Source organism: Lottia gigantea, assembly GCF_000327385.1.
Source record: "Lottia gigantea unplaced genomic scaffold LOTGIsca_81, whole genome shotgun sequence".
NCBI lineage: Eukaryota > Metazoa > Mollusca > Gastropoda > Lottiidae > Lottia > Lottia gigantea.
The window spans coordinates 886456-907948 of record NW_008710694.1 but is presented as its reverse complement, the minus strand read 5'-3'; the positions used below and the strand labels follow the sequence as shown (position 1 = coordinate 907948).

General features: G+C 29.5%; 3 protein-coding genes across 3 annotated transcripts; 1 reads left to right on the top strand and 2 right to left on the bottom strand.

Annotated features, from left to right (window-relative positions):
- Window positions 1-1017: 1017 nt before the first annotated feature.
- LOTGIDRAFT_132783 (hypothetical protein) lies at window positions 1018-10230 on the bottom strand (the record flags this gene model as incomplete). Its single annotated transcript, XM_009067317.1, has 16 exons — window positions 1018-1134; window positions 1663-1798; window positions 2021-2146; window positions 2621-2773; window positions 3218-3343; window positions 3557-3627; window positions 5743-5792; window positions 6151-6230; window positions 6577-6710; window positions 7171-7265; window positions 7836-7995; window positions 8324-8440; window positions 8765-8803; window positions 8962-9059; window positions 9444-9498; window positions 10168-10230. 16 exons carry the CDS (start codon window positions 10228-10230, stop codon window positions 1018-1020), a joined length of 1620 nt encoding a protein of 539 aa, XP_009065565.1.
- A 1083-nt stretch (window positions 10231-11313) lies between these two features.
- Window positions 11314-12753, top strand: LOTGIDRAFT_132840 (hypothetical protein; the record flags this gene model as incomplete). Its single annotated transcript, XM_009067316.1, has 4 exons — window positions 11314-11415; window positions 11740-11919; window positions 12245-12297; window positions 12669-12753. The coding sequence occupies 4 exons, from the start codon at window positions 11314-11316 to the stop codon at window positions 12751-12753; spliced, it is 420 nt and encodes a 139-aa protein (XP_009065564.1).
- A 4445-nt stretch (window positions 12754-17198) lies between these two features.
- On the bottom strand, window positions 17199-21493 carry LOTGIDRAFT_76553 (hypothetical protein; the record flags this gene model as incomplete). Its single annotated transcript, XM_009067248.1, has 4 exons — window positions 17199-17367; window positions 17846-17964; window positions 18235-18315; window positions 21386-21493. Coding segments are annotated over 4 exons (477 nt in total), but the record flags the coding sequence as incomplete, so codon positions are not given.

The window sequence follows — 21493 nt, the reverse complement described above, 5'->3', positions numbered from 1 at the left end:
TGATTGATTTATAGTACTAGCTACTGGACCAGTTGATTCTTCACAAAATACCCATTCCTACAATCATAGTACCATTCTTAATAAAATAATAATCACAATAAACTCTGTATTTTACATCATTGGTGTTTCTACAAAAGGGCATAGTTGGTCCTGCTTTGGCCCCTTCACTTTTATTGTCTATTTTACATAGTGAAGAAATTGTCTGTGCCCCCCCAACCCCACTCCCACTGCCCTTTCCCTTAATGTTTCCTATAGACTGATATAATCAAGCTGTACAACAATGTAAGTAATATCTACCTTAGTTTTATTATTCTCTGTTAGAGATTTATTCAATTTACCAGGAGGAGGTAACTCTGGTATTTCTTCATCTAATAAACCTGGAAATCAAAATACCACTGGTATTATAGACAGCTTTATATCTCAACCTTAATTAGCCAATAAAAACAGACATCATGATGGAGCATCAATGGCAATTCTAAGTGGCACACGATTGGGGAGCTCTGAACAGGTTCCGTCTGTTCCAATTCTGGCTTCAGTCAAACGGTATACAGAACCAGAATATGTCACATTCAAAATTTTCCCTTCAATTCCTTTCTCTGCCATTTTATGTCCACACTTACTATTTTTTCGCAAAAGTAGAAGATGTTCTGAAACCTGTTCCAACTTGTTTTAATGAACACTGGTTGATTTGATGAATCCCCAACTAAGAGTCCTAATGGTGGAATATGTAACAAGGAAAATAACAGAAGAGCTACCCTTCTTTCCTTAAAGTCTTAATTGTTTGATGGATATTTCACAAGAGCTGATAGTATAACAAAACAATTATTCAACTTGCTTGATAAAGATTCCAGTATGTGAATTGAAACGTTGCAGAAATTAAAGAAAGGAGTAGTATATCTATAATAGTGTTATTTATTTAATGTTTTATCTACTTCTAAATGTCATTTAAAGAATATAACATTGGAACTGTCTGCCAATCAGTAATTTTAATACATAATATCATAATATAAACCAATATCAAATAAAAGAGTGAGACAACATACCAAAACCTGGTGACATATCTAACATTAGAGCATCCATAACATTTCCTAACATTGTGGTTGAGAAAGCATCATCTCTGCGTATACCTAAAGCCTGTTGAAAAAAATATTGAAATTGATATTATCAAACGGGTCCTCAAACATAACATGCTTTGATTGGTTTTATAATATAAGGGACTGCAGTAGAAAAATTGTTATATTGCTATGAAGAAAAATATCAAATTAAAAATTACAAAATGGTATTCTAATTCTGATAAGTTTGGACTTTAAAGTTAGGTTTCTTTTGATTAATAGTGTTTCTAATGAATTATCATGTATCCCTAATCATATCATTATGTTCTTATTGCATATAATTAAGCGTTTCAACCAATCCTAAATGTCCAAAAATAGACTTTTGACCTTGATCGGTCACACATTTGAATTCTGCTGGTAATTCTCTTCTAATTTAGCTAATTATTAATTAATTATGTGAGACAAACTGGTGTTTTCCAAGTCATTAGAACATCTCTACATTCTATTCATATACATATTAGCATTTTCATTATCATAAATGAAAATAATGGAACCCATCTTTGAAGTCTGACAAGAAGTTATGTTTCAATGAATAATAACAATAACTTACCTTATGAAAATAATCAACTGCTTTCAAATTATCCCCTTTTAGAGTATAAACAAATCCTATAGCTGAATAGGTAGAAGGATTTTGAGGTACCAAACTTTGAGCTTTTCTATGATAATCTAATGCTTCATCATATTTTCTGAAAAAAAATAATATCTATTGGTAGAGATATAGTATATATCTTAAGAGACATTTTGTAATCAGTTTAAAAAAAATTGCAGAGCCCTTTCTATTAGAATTATAAAACTAAACCATGCTGTTACTCAGAGTGTCACACTGTAAAAACTTCATAAGAAACTGGCCAAACCTTCACTAACATGTTTCCTCATGTACTGTGGTTATGAATAATCAATAGACTTACTTGAGTTTACGTGACACATGACCTAGATTAGTTAGTAATGGTTCCCATTTATCAGGTATGACATTTCTATCTATATTCTGAACTCGTTGTAAAGCATCAAGAAAGTATTTTTCTGCCTCTGTATAACTATAATTTAATAAAAAGATGTAATGTTGTAGGAAGAGTAAAAATCTAATCAAAAGAGAAAACTATCAAATCAAAATATGTACAGCTTGGTATATATCATCTTTACAATGTCAAGCAATTACAAACTGAAATTCAAGCTTGACATCATTAGATACTTTGTGTCACAGGATGTTGCAAATGCAGCTCTTTCATTGATTTAAATGCAAGTGAATGCAGCCAACTGTAGACCTACGTAGAAACACTGCATACAATCCTTCTAGTGAACTTGTGTTTAGATTTACAGAAAATGGATCGTTAAGATTCTGAGGAAATTTGCTCCCAAAAATACATCATTAGAATAAAGAGTATACATAAAAAAAAATATGGTAATCATTTGATATCTTTTAATAATCAAGGAAAATGGCAATATAGGCAAAAGCCTGTTCCTAATCCCTGTTATGAACAAAATATTGTTTACAAAAGAGAGATACCTACTTTTGATTTTGAAAAGCAATGACACCCATTTCATGAAGAACAAAAGGATCTTCTGGTGCTATACTTAAAGCTTGATTAAAGAATTTTTCAGCTAGTTTGGAATTATTTGTTAAACCATATTCTAACCCTATATATAAAGCGGGTAGATGACATCTAAAATATAAAATAAATATATAATATAATATAATATAATATATAATATATAATATAATATAATATAATATAATATAATATAATATAATATAATATAATATAATATAATATAATATAATATAATATAATAATATAATATAATATAATATAATATAATATAATAATATAATATAATATAATATAATATAATATAATATAATATAATATATATAGTATAATATAATATAGGTAACAAAAAATGTCTGATTAATTCCCAAATATTAATAAATATTAGAGCAGTTTGGATGGATGATTAGATACGCAAATAAAATAACTTAAAAATAACAAGTGCGCATATATGACAGGGTCCATTCTAAATCTGTCCTGAAGCAAAAATAGATTTGCATCAAGTTTTATGAAACAAGCTACTGTCAAAAGTAAATTGTCAATCTTATTCCTACTGACCCTCGTAAAATTTGTGAGGCTGTAAAATAGGCTGCCATTGCTTGATCATGTTCCTTCTTCACAGCAAAACTGTGACCATAAGCTAACCAAGCTGGTCCATAAGCTCTGTCTAATGTAGTTGCTTTACTGAAATAGGAAATTGATATTTTGCTTTGACTAAGAACAATGTAAAATTTTGCTGAACATTATTACACTAGAGTGGTCTAATATTTAAACACAGAATGTCCATAAACATGTGCTTATGTATATATATTTACAAGTAGATATCAGAACTATATGTAAATTATATAAGTCACATTAGAGTTTATTATTATCATGATAAAAACATCCTTAACTAACCTGAGATACTGTCGTGCTGGGTTACACATTTCTGTTAATATATAATAACAACCTACAGCAAACCAGGATATCTACAATACAATAGTTATAATATACAATACTGTTAATATATAATAACACTACAGCAAACCAGGATATCTACAATACAATAGTTATATTACACATTACTGTTAATATATAATAACAACCTACAGTAAACCAGGATATCTACAATACAGTAGTTATATTATACATTACTGTTAATATATAATAACAACCTACAGTAAACCAGGATATCTACAATACAATAGTTATATTACACATTACTGTTAATATATAATAACAACGTACAGTAAACCATGATATCTACAGTACAATAGTTATATTACACATTACTGTTAATATATAATAACAACCTACAGCAAATCGGGATATCTACAATACAAAAGTTATAATATACATTACTGTTAATATATAATAACAACCTACAGTAAACCAGGATAACTACAATACAATAGTTATAATATACATTACTGTTAATATATAATAACAACCTACAGTAAACCAAGATATCTACAATACAATAGTTATATTATACATTACTGTTAATATATAATAACAACGTACAGTAAACCAGGATATCTACAATACAATAGTTATATTACACATTACTGTTAATATATAATAACAACCTACAGTAAACCAGGATATCTACAATACAATAGTTATATTACACATTACTGTTAATATATAATAACAACCTACAGCAAACCATGATATCTACAATACAATAATTATATTACACATTACTGTTAATATATAATAACAACCTACAGCAAACCGGGATATCTACAATACAAAAGTTATAATATACATTACTGTTAATATATAATAACAACCTACAGTAAACCAGGATAACTACAATACAATAGTTATAATATACATTACTGTTAATATATAATAACAACCTACAGTAAACGAAGATATCTACAATACAATAGTTATATTACACATTACTGTTAATATATAATAACAACGTACAGCAAACCATGATATCTACAATACAATAGTTATATTACACATTACTGTTAGTATATAATAACAACCTACAGTAAACCAAGATATCTACAATACAATAGTTATATTACACATTACTGTTAATATATAATAACAACGTACAGCAAACCATGATATCTACAATACAATAATTATATTACACATTACTGTTAATATATAATAACAACCTACAGCAAACCGGGATATCTACAATACAAAAGTTATAATATACATTACTGTTAATATATAATAACAACCTACAGTAAACCAGGATAACTACAATACAATAGTTATAATATACATTACTGTTAATATATAATAACAACCTACAGTAAACCAAGATATCTACAATACAATAGTTATATTACACATTACTGTTAATATATAATAACAACGTACAGCAAACCATGATATCTACAATACAATAGTTATATTACACATTACTGTTAATATATAATAACAACCTACAGTAAACCAAGATATCTACAATACAATAGTTATATTACACATTACTGTTAATATATAATAACAACGTACAGCAAACCATGATATCTACAATACAATAGTTATAATATACAATACTGTTAATATAGAATAACAACCTACAGTAAACCAGGATATCTACAATACAATAGTTATAATATACAATTCTGTTAATATATAATAACAACCTACAGCAAACCATGATATCTACAATACAATAGTTATAATATACAATACTGTTAATATATAATAACAACCTACAGTAAACCAGGATATCTACAATACAATAGTTATATTACACATTACTGTTAATATATAATAACAAACTACAGCAAACCAGGATATCTACAATACAATAGTTATATTATACATTACTGTTAATTTATAATAACAAACTACAGCAAACCAGGATATCTACAAAATAGAAAAAAGTACTCAATTACTACTAATATATCTGTTGTTATCTGTGTCTGTATCAGAATTATTGGAACCTAACCCACTTTTTCATCCATTGGCAAAATTTTATATTAAGTAACTATCTTAATGACGAAGAATTTCTGAATCATGTGACATTTCAATCAACAGCTAGTGTTTTTACATAATATGATCTAACTATTACTTAATAGAATATATACAAACATTTAAGTCTATTAACAGTCAATACTTACAGGTTTATTGGGATAAAAATCAACTAATTTGTGAGCTAGGTAAAATAATGCTGAAATAATGAAGAAATTGCAATAAAACAGATGAAAATTTGCTTCCAAATTGAAAAGAAATGGACATGTACTTTTTAAGTTATCAGAACAAAAAATTGCTCTTTTTGTCATATAATTCATGCTTGAATGTCTCCAAACTTGTTGACCGAAATAATAACGTACAAGGATTTATCTTCTGATAAATATAAGATTTGGTTTATGTTCTCTGGCAACAAGACAAATGATGTTATAAAACCACACTCTAAGATATACCCTGACAAGTCTATTTCTGGCAACAAATCCCACTAGCATCTCTTATTTAACAATCACATTTTCAATCCATACTTTAGTATATTAATCTTAAATATCAAAACATACCATTAGATTTTTTAAGTTCTGTTAACACTGCTATATGTATTGGTAAACATTTATAATTATATGGGTCTTTACCTAAAACACTAAAATACAAATATAAAATACTATTAAATAATGATTTGTCTATTAAATACATTAAATTCATACTTCTAAAAATTTAACATAAATCCACTCTATTAATTCCTACAATTTAAATGTTTATTGTAGATTGAATAATATTCTAGAAATAGTAGTTGTCTTAAACCATTACACCAAGAAATGCAACCCTTATAAAATAAATTATGGAAATCAAACTAATTTGAGATTTCATAACGTTGTGAATTAATCCCTTTAAGTTTTTTCTCAACAAATGCTTGTTTTGGTTGTTATAGAAGCACTAGCCATAAAATAGAAATTGATTATTTGATATCTAACAGTATTAAAACTTACGATAAAGTTAAATTATAACATTCTCTAAAATGACAATTATAATAATGTCTTTCTGCTAAATTAACAACTGTATCTAAATTATCTTGTAGACATAACAGAGATTCTGGTACTTTTAGATTGCCTGGTTCATCATACTACAATATAATCAATAATATATGTATATCTGGGACACTGACAGCATTGATTTGCATTATTCAAGCAGACATCTGAGGGTTGTACAATTCCACAAAATTAGGCCTTATAAGAATTCACTAACACAGAAGCTGGAAGTAATTCACTTAAACTTCATATATGGTTTCATAAAGCATTCCTTTTATTACAGGAACCAGACACATCTGACAGATAATTAGAATATTCCAAAAAGAATCCATAAATGGTCACGATACCCACATAAAAACTGGGAAACCTTTCAACAAACCCTTAGATTAAACATTATAATTAATGTTAAATTATACTTGGATATACCTGTAATTTAATCAGGCTTTTGCAAACTGACTGCCTTCAGTAAGCGGCCAATTCTAGGTATTAGTCTGACCACATTCTTTCTACAAATTTGACTGTTTATAATAACCATTTTCAATAAAACAATCTTACCTTTTTTAATCTGTCTTGATATAAAAATTTAACAAGTTGTATTTCATCTTGAGGACATTGTGAAGAGAATGGTAAAGATTCTAATAGGTCATGTTCTGAAATCAGAATTCATATATTACTATTAAAGGGACAGGTAGGCTATTTGTTTGACCAATCATACATCAGTATAAGAAACTGGAATTTTTTAGCTGAGCTAATCAGTAATAATGTTCACAGCTCACCATCGGAATTTGAACCTCCAAATCCATGTGTGTACAGAATTATCTGCGTTAGAATGTTAAAATGACCACTTGTCAATTTAAGATACTCTGTGATATATAGAAAAGACATAAATAGAAATAGTGAGTAAAATTCCTAGTTTGAAGTATTTTTAAAGGATTTATTTGATTTTCGTACATTTCTAGTACTTCTGAAGGACTATACACATATATTCAAGAATAAAATCAACCCCCGAAAATGGCCTACCTCTCCCTTTAAATCAATTTATATTTTTACAAGATAAACTTATATTACAACCATCATTTTGTTAAGGTCTTTACTTGGTTTTCGACTGGTCTTAGGTCTAAGTACCATACTGTCTTAGAAACATTGTTAGATCACAATGGAGAAGAAAAATATCAGGGAAATATTGGAACACAGTTGTAGTCCAATAAATTTAATCTAACCTTCTTTAGATGTCAACATATGATGATTGACTAATAATTCAAATGCTTCAAAACAATAAACATCATGTTGTAGAGCTTTCTGAAAACAATCAGCAGCTAGACTTCTATTATCCATTTCTTCATAGATCTGACCTCGTAATAATAATATAGAATTTTCTATCTGAAAACAACATTCAAATAAATTAAATACTGAATTGTTACCACAAATACAAATGAACTAGAATTACAGCATACATGAAAATGAATGAAACCTTTCTGCACCTGTCTAATGGGAGACTGGTAATGCTATGCAGTGTGCAAATGATGAAATTTCGCCAGAATTTCCAACTGTCAAAGGATCTTGTTGCACAAAGAGCTTTGGTTTATTGTCACATCTGAACGTCTAGACACTTTTTTCCATGTCAGCTCCGCCTACCTTAATCACTTAATATAAGTGGTTAACCATTTCAACAAGTAATAATACTTACATCTTTAATAGGAAATATAACATCTGATTGAGTTTGATTAAAACTGAGACTAGGTAGAGAGGTCATGTTAGAATTACTACAATTATTATCTAAACCATCTAATATATCTAACGCTTCTTGATAGTCTTTATATTGATACTGGAATAAACAGAATCACAATGACAGATATTAATATTGGTTCATATTGGTATCATGATATGGGTATATAATGCAATACTTTTTTTAAGTACCAGTACCAATATGTTGTTTTGTTCTATAAAATTATTTAAAACGAAAGAAAAATCATAACCATACAAAACAACACAGGTTTTTATAGCAATATAAAACACCTGTTAAATGTTTAGTATTATTGAAAATGAAGAACAACAATACTTTTAAAAACTTCTTTACAATCCCTTTAACTTGCTTCAATTTTACTCAATTTGAGTAATCTATAGTAAATATTTGTTCTATGTTACTTACATGACATCTGGCAGCTAGATATCTACAGGCAAGATACATCTGAAATAAGTAAAAGAAAAATATTGATGTTATTACATAGAAGAATAATCCCCTTTCGAAGTTTTTATTTGTTAAACACTTCAGCTTTAATTCTATTAGGTTTAAGAATTTGTGCCCATTTCTTCTATTCTCAAAATGATATCACCCTAGTTCCTTACCTTATCTAATCTTCTACTCCTCAATAAATGTGAAGCTCTGTGATATTGGCCTGTTAAATAAAGGGTCTGTGCATACCAGTATAAATCTTCTGGTAATCCTACAATAATCCACACGAAGAGACACATTAAAAAGTAGAAACACACTATTTATTTCTGTGAACAATAATTGTAGATAATTGTAGCTCCACATAGATAAAAATTAGATGTTTTTACATCATTTAACATAATCTTACAGCCAGGTTAGATGTGCGTCTTATCTCTTATTCATCTTATCGTAAGCAAAATGCTAGATTTTTGTTTTTATCCGAAAAAGAACTTAACTTCAGAAATGCAAGTAGTTTGTTTACTTTGTTACTATATATATGTTTGTAATAATAATGAAGCAAAAACTTTAAATAAAGTAGTGTTTAAAGAAAGATCAACACTAAATTTAGTACTTGACTTCCGGTACATTCCACATTGATACAACATTGAAAACTTACCATCTGAGAGTGATACCATCTTATCAGCCCAAAATAATGCAGATTCATAATGATGCTAAATATAAATAATAATATTGTGGAGTAGACATTGATTTTACAATTTATTTGTTTTAATATTTATTTGTTTATATAATACCACATTCTGTACGAGTTAAAACGCTATCCGACCCAATGAAGATCATCAACACATAAGTCATAAGACCTTACCTATCAAACCATGACAAGATTCGAAGGTTTTTACATGATACTGGAATCAGAATGACCAAGCTGTAATGCACAGGTCAGATTCATGACAAACTTTGGTCTTTTCTTACTGATCTTCGGTTTGTTGTAAGCACGCTTCTAGACTTGGTTGTGAATATTCAGGACACATATCTCTCTGCCAAGTTTCAAATCGATAGCTCTACGGGAAGGGGAGAGGGGCGAAACAGCAACAGTGCGATTAATACACCTTGGTTAGGGTTCATTCATTCATGCCATATCTTTATGTTCTAGCTTTGAGCGCTCTTGAACATTTAAAACTGAGTGGTCTAGTAGTTTTATCTTTATCATAGAAACTATGTCGTATGACATAGCTGTATCGGGAGCGTAAACAATATGAATAAATGAAACTGTCTTTTTGGCATTGCAACACATAGGCCCCCAACCATTAGGTCACATTGATAGAGAAAACAACACAAAAACAGTCATTGACAATGAAAAGTGGATAAAGTAAGTAAAATACCTTGTCAATATAACTTTTAACTTTATCTCTGAGAAATGACAAGTCTCTTTTTGCATCTTTCATCAAAGAATCGCCAGATTCGGTGATTGATTCATCCGCCATAATTTCAGTTGTACTTGTTTTGAAGTTTTGGTTTCTAGAGCTATTTTGTATTGAACCAATGTTCATGCCACTGAGGCAAGAATTGAAGTAGCACTTTTACATTATTCGTTTTAGAAATAGAATTATTCCATAGTATTCGTTTACGTTTTGTGGAAAACAAAACAGAGACATTTATTTCAAATTGAATAAGGAATGCATTATTATAAACAAGTTCGGATTAAGGATTGCGTAAAATTGCATTAGGAACAAGATTCTAAACTTTTGATATGGATTATTAAAATTTATTGGAAGCTTTCAAGTATTTTCATTTGTTGTTAAATTGCAAAAAGCACTTTTTTCAATATTCATTTTGGCTTATAATGGAATAGAGCGTAATAGTTTTGTGTGATCAATTGTAAAGTTTCGTTTTTTTATTTAAAACCACTAAACCACCAATTTGTCAAAACCGAAAGAAAATCCTCCTAGATGATTGGCTGAGAATGTGGTCATAGAAACTGTTTACAATATGGCTGACATTTGAAGATTTTTTATTTCAAATTTTTATTCATTTTTTATATTTTTAAGATTAAGACAGGATTCGAAAAATTTTGTGATTCTGGAGATATTGAGATAGTGTCTGTAAGTGAAAGATTCGATTAATTTAAAATGATTACCATGGTTACTGATAACGACAGTCTTCCTCAAAGTCTTCTTGCCAAGCTTGGATTGCTTTTTATACTAGGCCTATGTTTTTCAGCAAATGAAATACTACAAAATGGTATGTGACATTAACATTTGCTGATGGCTGTCATTTTGAATTGTGAATGCCAATTGGAATTGGACATGAAATTTTGTATGACTGTAATTCATATTTTTTTCAGGAGTAAATTTTAGAAATATAAAATGGATCCTGAAGTGTATGATGAGCAAGCTAAAGCTCTAGTAGATAATGTTATAGATTCAGCTTTAAGAAGATTAGAAACCAGTATGTCTGAAAGGGATCAGACTTTCGAATCCCTGGGATATTTTGATTTTGCCAGAGAAAATAAAAACATGAAACCAGTCATGGCTAAGGAAGAGAATTATGAAGTGAGGAATATTAAATGGTTAACAATAAGTGAATTTAGTATTCCCAAGGCTGAGGAAAAGATTGATGAATTTATAAAGGTGAGGATTCAATATTTTAAAAGAAATTTGGCCTCTTTGAGTTGTCTTGAGATTGTAGCTGTTTGTTTCTGATTTTTTCACTGATTTTTATCATAAATTTTTGACTTCACAAAATAGGAAATTGCATTTTAAAATTCCATGAACTCTTACTCTCTCACTGTATAGGACTGAACCTTGCAATCAATGAAGTGAAAAATAGGGATCTTTGAGTATACTAACATAATTCTTTGTCTGATTCATTTCTAATTTTGTGAATTCCATTTCCTATCAGTACCGGTAATTGTATGAAAACATCGCTATTATAAAACTTTATGTAATTTGTAGACATGGGAATATCAAGATAGTTGGTTATCCTGTGTAGATTTCCTGGGGAAAGATGACCATGACTTTGATCACCGTTATCGTTTCCGAGTACGATGGAGTATACCAACTAGAAGAAAACCAGTACCTAGAGCCACAGCTTGTGTTTATTTCACTTTCGTTGTTTCCAAAATTAAACCTCAGGTTTGTGCGAAAATTCTCATAGACAAAATAAAAACCTGAAAAACTAAGCAAAGCAAAACATTGGTTCCATACTTGAATAGTTTTGACATAATATTTTTACATTCAATTGGAATCCATTTGTTCCAGAACAGATTGTGATTGTGAGGTCCTGATTAACATCATGGTTCCAGTTCTTCTTTAATATTTCTGTATTGCTCTAAAATAGATGTATTAACACTGTTTTAACACTAGTATTTACACCAGTATTAATCACTAGTATTTACACTATTTTAACAACAAGATATTTTGTTATTGTATCTACAGTAATCATATTATTTTCTTACAGGATCATGTAGTTGATGTTTTTTATGTTTTTGAAACCAACAGACTTGTACACAGGTAAATTATCTCTTTTATAATATAGTTAGAAATATAATACAGTTTATTTTCTATGCTATGGATCTTGACAACCTCAATCATCCACTCAGATGACTAATCCAAAGAAAGAAAATATAAATAAGCTTGGTTTTATGATGTACCTCTCTATTTCCATCTTAATCAACATCAACACAATTACTGGTACTCTTCTTGTCACATAATTGAAAGTACTTCTGTAGAAGTGGCATTTCTATGGGTTGTTAAGTGAGGCTATGCTCCCTCCGCCCAATTCTGTGGCCCCTATTTGGCCACCTGACCTAATGATTGTACTAGAGACTTTATATAATCCAAAACCTATATCAAATGATAATATTTTAAATGTCATTTTTCAGACCAGGCCAGTCAAGATTTCGTGAGAAATGGTTAAAAGATATTATAGAAAATAAAGTCATGATGATGTCAACTGTTGTATTTTAAAATAAACATTGAGAATTGATATGAACCTCCAGCCTTTTGTGAAGTATTCTTTTACTGTGAATAAGAAAAGATTACAGGTTTTAAATGTCGGATATCTGGCCATGCTAAAAACATTCACACAATAGGGTTTTGTTTTTATCTTCTGACTGGAACTTGTAGGAACTTCTGTGATAAAATTTTGGTGGACATCTGATGAGAAATTGACTGTATGGAGCAATATTGTGATAAATTATTTGTTTTCCTTCGATTTGTAAACTGTATTTTTCTGAGGTTATTTGTTGTAGGCTTGAACTTAGAAGATACATTTGTGACTCCGTACATTGTATCAGGTATTAAGTTGTACTGCCAAGTAATGAGCTGGCAGTGAAGTATTAAAGTATCAAATCTGGATATTAAATACTATATCTTCTGAACAGAGAAAGCTATTGAGATGGAATTGGTATCAAAATGTAGCTGATAATGCCAGGAATCCAAATATAATAATAGGTCTACAAACACCAAATGCTACTTAATACCTGGTTTGATGTGCAGGGTCACATTTGTGGTATCTTTCCAATAGACATCTGATAATAATTTGGCTTTGTGAAGCAATATTGTGATTATTTATTTTCCCTTTTATATTGTATAGTAATATTATTTTGTAAATAAAACATCTAAAAAGCATCATGATCTTTTATTTTAAGATATCTTGTTAGTTAAATAGCATCATTCTCATACAATATTACTTTCAGCATCAAATACACACATACATTAGATATCACTCATCTTGCCATTGAGGTTGTTTTATTCATTTCAATGTGTTCCAGGAGAGCATGTCAGATAGAAATTGAATGAACAGATACCCTGACCCCCCATGTGGAAAATTTAGCGAAGCAAACCCAAAGGTTCTGTCATAGTCCGCTGTCAATCATCTTACTAGGGATAATTTATATCAATTGGTGATTGTTCAAAACTTTTGGTAATAATTTTACAAGGATAACAACTTAGGCTCACAAGGATCCTTTCTACAAGGATTGATTTTACAAGGAAAACAACTTAGGCTCACAAGGATCCTTTCTACAAGGATTGATTTTACAAGGAAAACAATTTAGTTTCGCGAGGATACTGTCTACCAGCTGGTCATTGGTACTTAAGGTTTCACTATCCAACCATTTGTTATGTTATCAAGATATTTGTTTCTACACGACATGCTTTGATAGGTTAAAAGTAAATGAAATGAAATGAATGGAGTTTTACGTCCTACTCTTCTGCACCTTGTGGGCTAATGAAGACGGGCAACGCCATGCAGGGTGCCATGAGGGAAATTTTGCCAGGACAGCGGCATTAGCCTGCTCTTTTTCGATTTCCAACTGTCGAGGGATCTTTAACGTGCACAGCCTGTAGCACACGAAGCCTCGGTTTATTGTCCCATCCGAACGACTAGACGCTTTTTCCATGTCAGCCCCTCTTACCTGCATCACTGACAGGGGGAAACCGGGTTGAAAAATCCGAAGGTATTATCTCGACCTATGCCGGGATTGAACCCTGGGCCCTCAGGTTAGCGAGCAAGCGTCTAACTCACTGAGCCACCGCGGCTCCCAGATTAAAAGTAATGTCAGAACAGGATTGTGGCAGAAAACTATCAGTAAACAAAAAAATCGAAAGAAATTGCAATCTTATTTCAATAAGTGGAGAGGGATATGAAGCTGATGGATGAGGTGATAGTAGATCCATAGACATAAGAGCTTTGATAATTTTACATTGAATAAAAACACTCCCCTATAAGAAATACCCTGGGAAAATGACAAACATTTCAGACTGAAACTTCCCGTCTAGACTACAGATTGGTTTTTTTTTACATTGGTTAACATCAGCCCAAACACAATCTAACACTCTCAGTAGTACTTAGTAGTTGATATTTAAATTCGTAAAACTGATTTGTTCTGTAAACAATGTGGTGAGTAAGCCAATTTGAGAATTCTATTCAGGGGAGATAATTTGTGAAAGTTTCTGTTGATAATTTACTTCTTGAAAGTCAGTTGAAATGACCATATACTAATCCTATTAAAGGCTGCAAAATCCTTTTAATTCGAAGATATAAATATGAAATTATGAGTATGTAGAAGTCAGAATATTATGTAACATTGCAGGATAATGTGCCAAGGGAGATAACCTCGGTTTAAACCACACATGCATGTCTTTAAAGAATATCTAAATATATCTAAATAATAGCTATGAGCTTACTCTCTCTAGAATGAACCTAAAATTTTAATTCTCAAACTTGGCCAATATGTTTATATATTCATTAGGGGACTTACCTGGTGTCAACAGGTGAAATAACTATACAACAGAATCCCTGTATAACCAGATAAATCAATAAAAATAAAAACGCTTAAAATTGTAGTTTTAATGATAATTTCTTTCTGTCCATGTTTGAGATATTAAATTTCATGTTTATTCTAAAAGATAGTATTCTGTCAAACATTAGTTTATAAATAATAAAATATTCAAGTGATTTTTAAATTTTATTTTTGTAATAACAATTGTAATCTCTATCAAAAAAACTATAGTTTCATAATAATCATTAAAGTTACATAGTGCCATTTTAGAGGGTTGATTTGAGACTTGAATACAGTAAATAGTCTCCATAAGTACTAGAAATGTAGTTTCTCTTTCAATTTTCTTTGCTTTTATAAACTTCTCTGACACAACAAAACATGCAGTCAAGCAAGGTACAAGACAAAATTCATAATAGCTTGGCATTGTGAAGATGATATGTTAGCCCCTGCCTTTGAAGTTTGAAATTTAAACTGAAAAACGTATAGGCCTACTGCTTGATGTAGCCTACACAATGAAAATAATTAAGGTAAAACATAAAATAATATAATTTAACATTCTTTATAAATAATAAGATAAAGTGAACTATCACAGTTAGAAATATAATCATCTATCACAGTAACAATAATCAAATAATGCTTGAGCAATATACAAATTGTTCTAGGCAACATCTAGTGAGAAAAATACAATACAACACCTAGTGTTATTTAACAATATATCATACTTAAATCAAATACAACACCGTGTCATATAGCAATAATCTTAATATCATACTTAAATACAATACAACACCGTGTCATATAGCAATAATCTTAATATCATACTTAAATACAATACAACACCGTGTCATATAGCAATAATCTTAATCATTCTTAATATCACACTTCAAGATATTTCTTTATGTTTTAATGCAGCTAATAAAATTTGTAGGCAAATACTGAAAATATTTAGTAAGAGTATACTCCTTCCGAAACTCAATTCGAAATCGAGGAGTGATCATAGTATGATTATAATACTTCAAAAAGTGAAATTAAATTCTAATCCTTGTTTTGATTAACACCAATGTAACAGGATTATTACTTTCAAAGAATGTGAATATCACAAAAAAAAATCAAACACATAACAATCCACAATAAGATCTCTAAAACAGATAAAAATATTTGTGTTTCTCCTCCTCAGAAGACAATTTACAACCAGATTAAAAGAAGAGGGAAGGTCTAAAATAAAATCTTAAACAATAGTGTCTGAATATAAAACAATGCACTATAAAACTTAAGATCTCTAAACAGACAAAAATATCTTTGAACCCAATTCCGCATGACAATGTTATTCATAAAGAACCAATAAAACCTGTTTTACCGTAAGTTTTCAGTTATTAGGCACATTATTATATTATGACTGGCCGGGTAAATAGGACTAAAATCAATAATTATAGGCCTTATTCTTGAAAACTAAACTTTTGAAGATTTGCTATATTTAGTTAATCACTAAAATCACTTTTGTATTTAGTTTCATTCACCAGTCAGATTAAAATCTGGATTTTTAGTAATTTAGTTTTCGAAAATAAAGCCCAAGCCCAAATTTTGATCATGTTAATACTTAATAATATTCAATGGGATTATTGAATGTTAATTATTCCATGAGATCTAATCTTTTTCCACTTCTACAACTTTAGATTCAGGCTCTTCAGTGTCTTTCTTAGTTGTATCCTTCTGTTTAGTTTGACTTGTTTCTTTTTGCTGTTCTGTTTTGGATTCTGTTTTAGACTCTGTTGATGACTCTTTCTTTGATTTATTTTCAGTATCTTTAGATTTTTCAGTTTCTGTAGACTTTTCTGCTTCTTTGTCAGTAGATTTTCTACTACGCATAGATTGTCTGCTCTTAGATCTCTTGGTATTTTTATTCTGGAAAAAGGCAATTCAAAATATTTTAAGGAATTTACAAAAAAATCAATTTTGATGTAAGTTTTGTCTAATACTAGATGTTTAGATAACTTTTAGGTAACATAAAGTAACAATTTTAGAGAGTTTGACAGTCTTTTATATTCCTAAGTCCTGTTTGTTTTGTAAATGTTTTAAAGTAAAGAAATAAGGTGATTTAAGTTTTATTTGACTAACCTGTTTCCACCAATCTTGTGGGAAATGAGAAATACTGTCCATAAATTTCTGATTTTGTTGCCAATCATCGTTCCATTTTTTAGCGGAGTATTCTGGTTGTCTGGCGGTAATTCTTCGTAATATTTCCTGATTATCTTTAGCAACACGTAATAATTCTCTCTGTCTCTTTTCTCTATTTAAACTACAATTTAAAATAAAATATATTAAAGAGGTAGTCTGATTATTTTAGTAGCTTGTGAAGGTTATGTGCTCGCATTAATTAAAACCTACTTATTTTAAAAGTAATAACTAAAAGAATCCTGCTTAATTTTTAGAATGCCAAACTATTCAAAAGGTTTACATGAATACGGCATAATCATAATCAATTGCATATTATTATCGCTTTTGTAGAATAAGAAGTATAAACCAGACTTGTGTTCATTTATCTCTATCCTAACTCAAAATAATGTTGACAGCGTGTGTTTAAGTTCTGAATCAGTCCAGATCACCTATTCTTGAAATGATCTTAGCATTAGGATGTCCTAGGTTCTTATCTTCTAACATTGATTCTCGGACATCCTAGTGCTAAGATCGTCTCGAGAATACGTGGCCAGGATGTGCATAAATATCTTTGGTCGGTTTTTCTGTTATTTCGTTGATGAGGAAAAAAGTATATGTACCTTTGATAGACATAATCATTCTTGTTGTCAATACGTCCCCTCGTTCTCATAATATACGCCATTTTCTCTAGTAATATTCTGTTATCTCTTTCTATAGTAGTCAATCTTTCTTCCTCCAGCTTAAAATCATAAAATAACCTCAGATTAATGTAAATGAAGTCTTTACAATATTTCATTTAGCATGATATACAACTATATATGTCACAAGTTTTAATAATTAATATACTGGACATCCACTCAAATCAGAAAAAGGTATACACAAGTATTTTGAAATAATAAATTGAAAAAAGTTTCGCTTCTAATTTACTTAATTTGACATTGAATTTTGATCATATAATTGTTATAACTTCCAATGACATTAAAAAATAAATCAGGAAAACTATGGTTACCTGGAATTTTTTAAGTTTAAGATGAAGGTGCATGTATGTAGGGGGAGCTTTAGTATCCACCATAGACTTGACATCTCGTACCTGAAATACATTTAAACTTTTGTATATCAAATTTTCACTTTGACAGAACCATTTTTATGTACGAAAATAATGTTCATGATGGACATTTCTACCAGCTGGTCCTTGGCCAAAACTCTTGGCATTGCAGGATTAATTTGCACAACTTTATAAATGAGTTGACAGGAATAACGGGGTAAGATGTTGACATATTATATAGAGATCAGTAAGTTAAATAAATACAGATTATCATAATATAGTCTATCAGTTAAATACTGGGTATTGAAAAGAATTAATCAATATATTGATATGGACCAATATACTCCTGTGTCTTTTATTTGACTAAAGATCAAGTCAAACTGATAATGTTTCTATTTTACGAGTGATTGATAAGATGTGAGCCTTCTTCCTTTAGAAGTAGGCTCACAACTTTTCAATCAGCCCTCATTTGAGCAGTAGCCTACACTTCACTTCATACAGGGCTAAACGTAAGCATCAAAGAGTCAACAAATAAAATACTGTGATATAATTCCTTATGATAACCAAAACTGCATTGAGATGTATCATTTGTGATCCAAATAATACTTATTTTATTTATCAGATATTAAAGACATTCAGTGGATTCAAATTCTACACAATCAATATCTTTATAAAAAACATGGTTCATAAATAGTTATAAACTTGTAGAGAAGCAAACAACTGATGAACTGAGTGATTTATAAGAAAGAATTTTCAGTTATCTATTATGTTACATCATATTATTGATCTTTGCCATTATTAGAGATTTTCCTAACTGAATACAGTGTTCACTATTTTTCTCATTATCTTAAAGGTACACTACCCTAGAATGGACATCAAATTAAAATCTCAAACTTGGTCAACAAGTGTATATATTTATCAGTTGAACTTACCAGGTGCCATGATTAAAGAATAGAATCTCTATATAAGACAATATATCCATTATACTAAGTAATTATTGAAAAACCCTTCTTAGTGTGTTTCAAATTACTCAGTTTATGGGATTATTACTTAGTTTTATGGATTTATTGGATTATAGAGGGATTCTGTCATATAGTTTTAACACCAGGTAAGCTCACTGATGAAGTTCATTTTGGACAAGTTTGAAAGTTTTGAATTTGTGGTCATTCTAAGAGATAGTATACCTTTAAATAAATATAACATTAGCTGCACACACAATATAAAAGATAAGATAAAAACGATTTCTTTTTTATTTTGGTTTCAAACTTAAGACTGTGACAGATATTGATTGTTTGTTTCAGAATATTATGCATGCTCAGACCCATTAAAATTTGTATTGGATGTTATAGATAGGAGATACTCTCTAGTAGAAGCACTGGTCTAGGTCACAAGTAAACATTGTTAAGTAATTGATCAAAGTTAGAAATAATATTGACTTTTACAATATCACTCTAAGTCAATAGATATATCATTATTATTCAGATAACTTATTTACTTAATAAAATTTATAGGAAAGTAATTGTAATTTCTATTTATCTTCTATCTCTATTTATAATAAAATCTATACAAGTACAATCTATTTCAAATTAATTTGTACTTGTAAATAGAAGAATTCAAATTAGTATTTACTTATAAATTGGAGAATTTATATTACTTTTTGATTTATATTAGTTTATAGATGTTATGGATGATGTCATATTTTCAAAATGTGTATCGGGGACACTTTGCACTTTACCTATTTTCAATCAGAACTAAGTGTTTGATGACATCACTAATTACAAAATAGGCTTTATCCAATAAGGCCCTTGGTAATTATTGACGTCAGCTTTTTTAACAATCCCTTTAATTTCAAGGTGTTGCATTGTTTTGAACATGTTTATGAAGAGACCAACTGAGAGCTATTTCATATTTTGATCAATAATTCAATTAGGTATTGTTGTCACCATATACACAATATTAGTCAGTGCAATTAACTATGTCCCATGGTGAGTTTCACTATCGTCACTTATTTACTAGTAAAAGTCAGAAACACTGATCTCCTAATGAATCTTTTCAGTGAATCTATTCAAGCCAAACACAGTTAAATTGACTATAATTGAATTTCAAGCAAAAATAACAGACAAATAGTCTCGTTTTAAGTGATTGATAAGATTTTAATGAATCCTTTCATAGGATTTTGTGTCCCAAAACAAAGTTATAAAGATTCAGATCAGATTCTGATTAATATTTCATAATTCTCTCTTATCAAATGGCTTTGTATTTTTCTGTGTTTAGAGAAATATAAATTGGTTTATTGTCTTTTGTACACCATTTCATAGCAGGGATGTTATTTAGCTATGTATGCCAGTCAAGACTCCTAAAGTTACAAAAAAACTGCCTGTCTTCAAAATCAGAAGCAATTTTTCTCACACTTAGAACTTTTATGTAAATTATATGCAATTCTGGAAATATCTGAATATATTGTACCAACTGAATTTTACCCACTATAAACTGGTCAGATATTGTGTAAAGATGTAGTTTTATTGATCTCAGCCTACCTACATTATCTATATTAGGTTTTAAACTGACATTTAAATTTGACATTTGTCTTGCCTATAGATTTAATTCATTTAATTAAAAGAAAAAAAAGTTTTGACTTAAATTGTAAACGGTGATGCAGTTGGATAATTAACTCATAACCTAAAATGACTGAAAAAAAAAGACCTTAAAAAGGCTGGACTAAGCCTTATAGATTTTTTGTTGCTTAATATTATACCATTCTGATGTGCCACTTAACCAAAATATACTTTTTTTTACAGAATTTTCATTTAGGTGAGAATGGTAGTATAAAGTATATGAAATTGGAATTGCCGAAAACACAGGCAAAGGAGAAATCCTGCCAGCTATAACAATAGAGAATTACATTTAAATTGTCTTACGTCGTTCTTTATGAGTACTTTAATAATTTGTTCACCTCTGGAGGTTTACATGTATATTCAATAATAACATGTTATTTAACAATTAAAACATATCTTATATCATATTCAAAATAATTCAAGCATAACCTCAGGTGTATTATAAGATATACAGACATACGTATAATAGTATATCGTTTATATATATGACTAAATCTTACCTTTCTTCTGTGTTCGTTATAATATGTCGTGTCCCATTTCTGTTGTAGAAGTCGATTTGAAGTTGGTAAGATATTATTGTATGATTTGTGCATTTTGCTTCTGTTTCT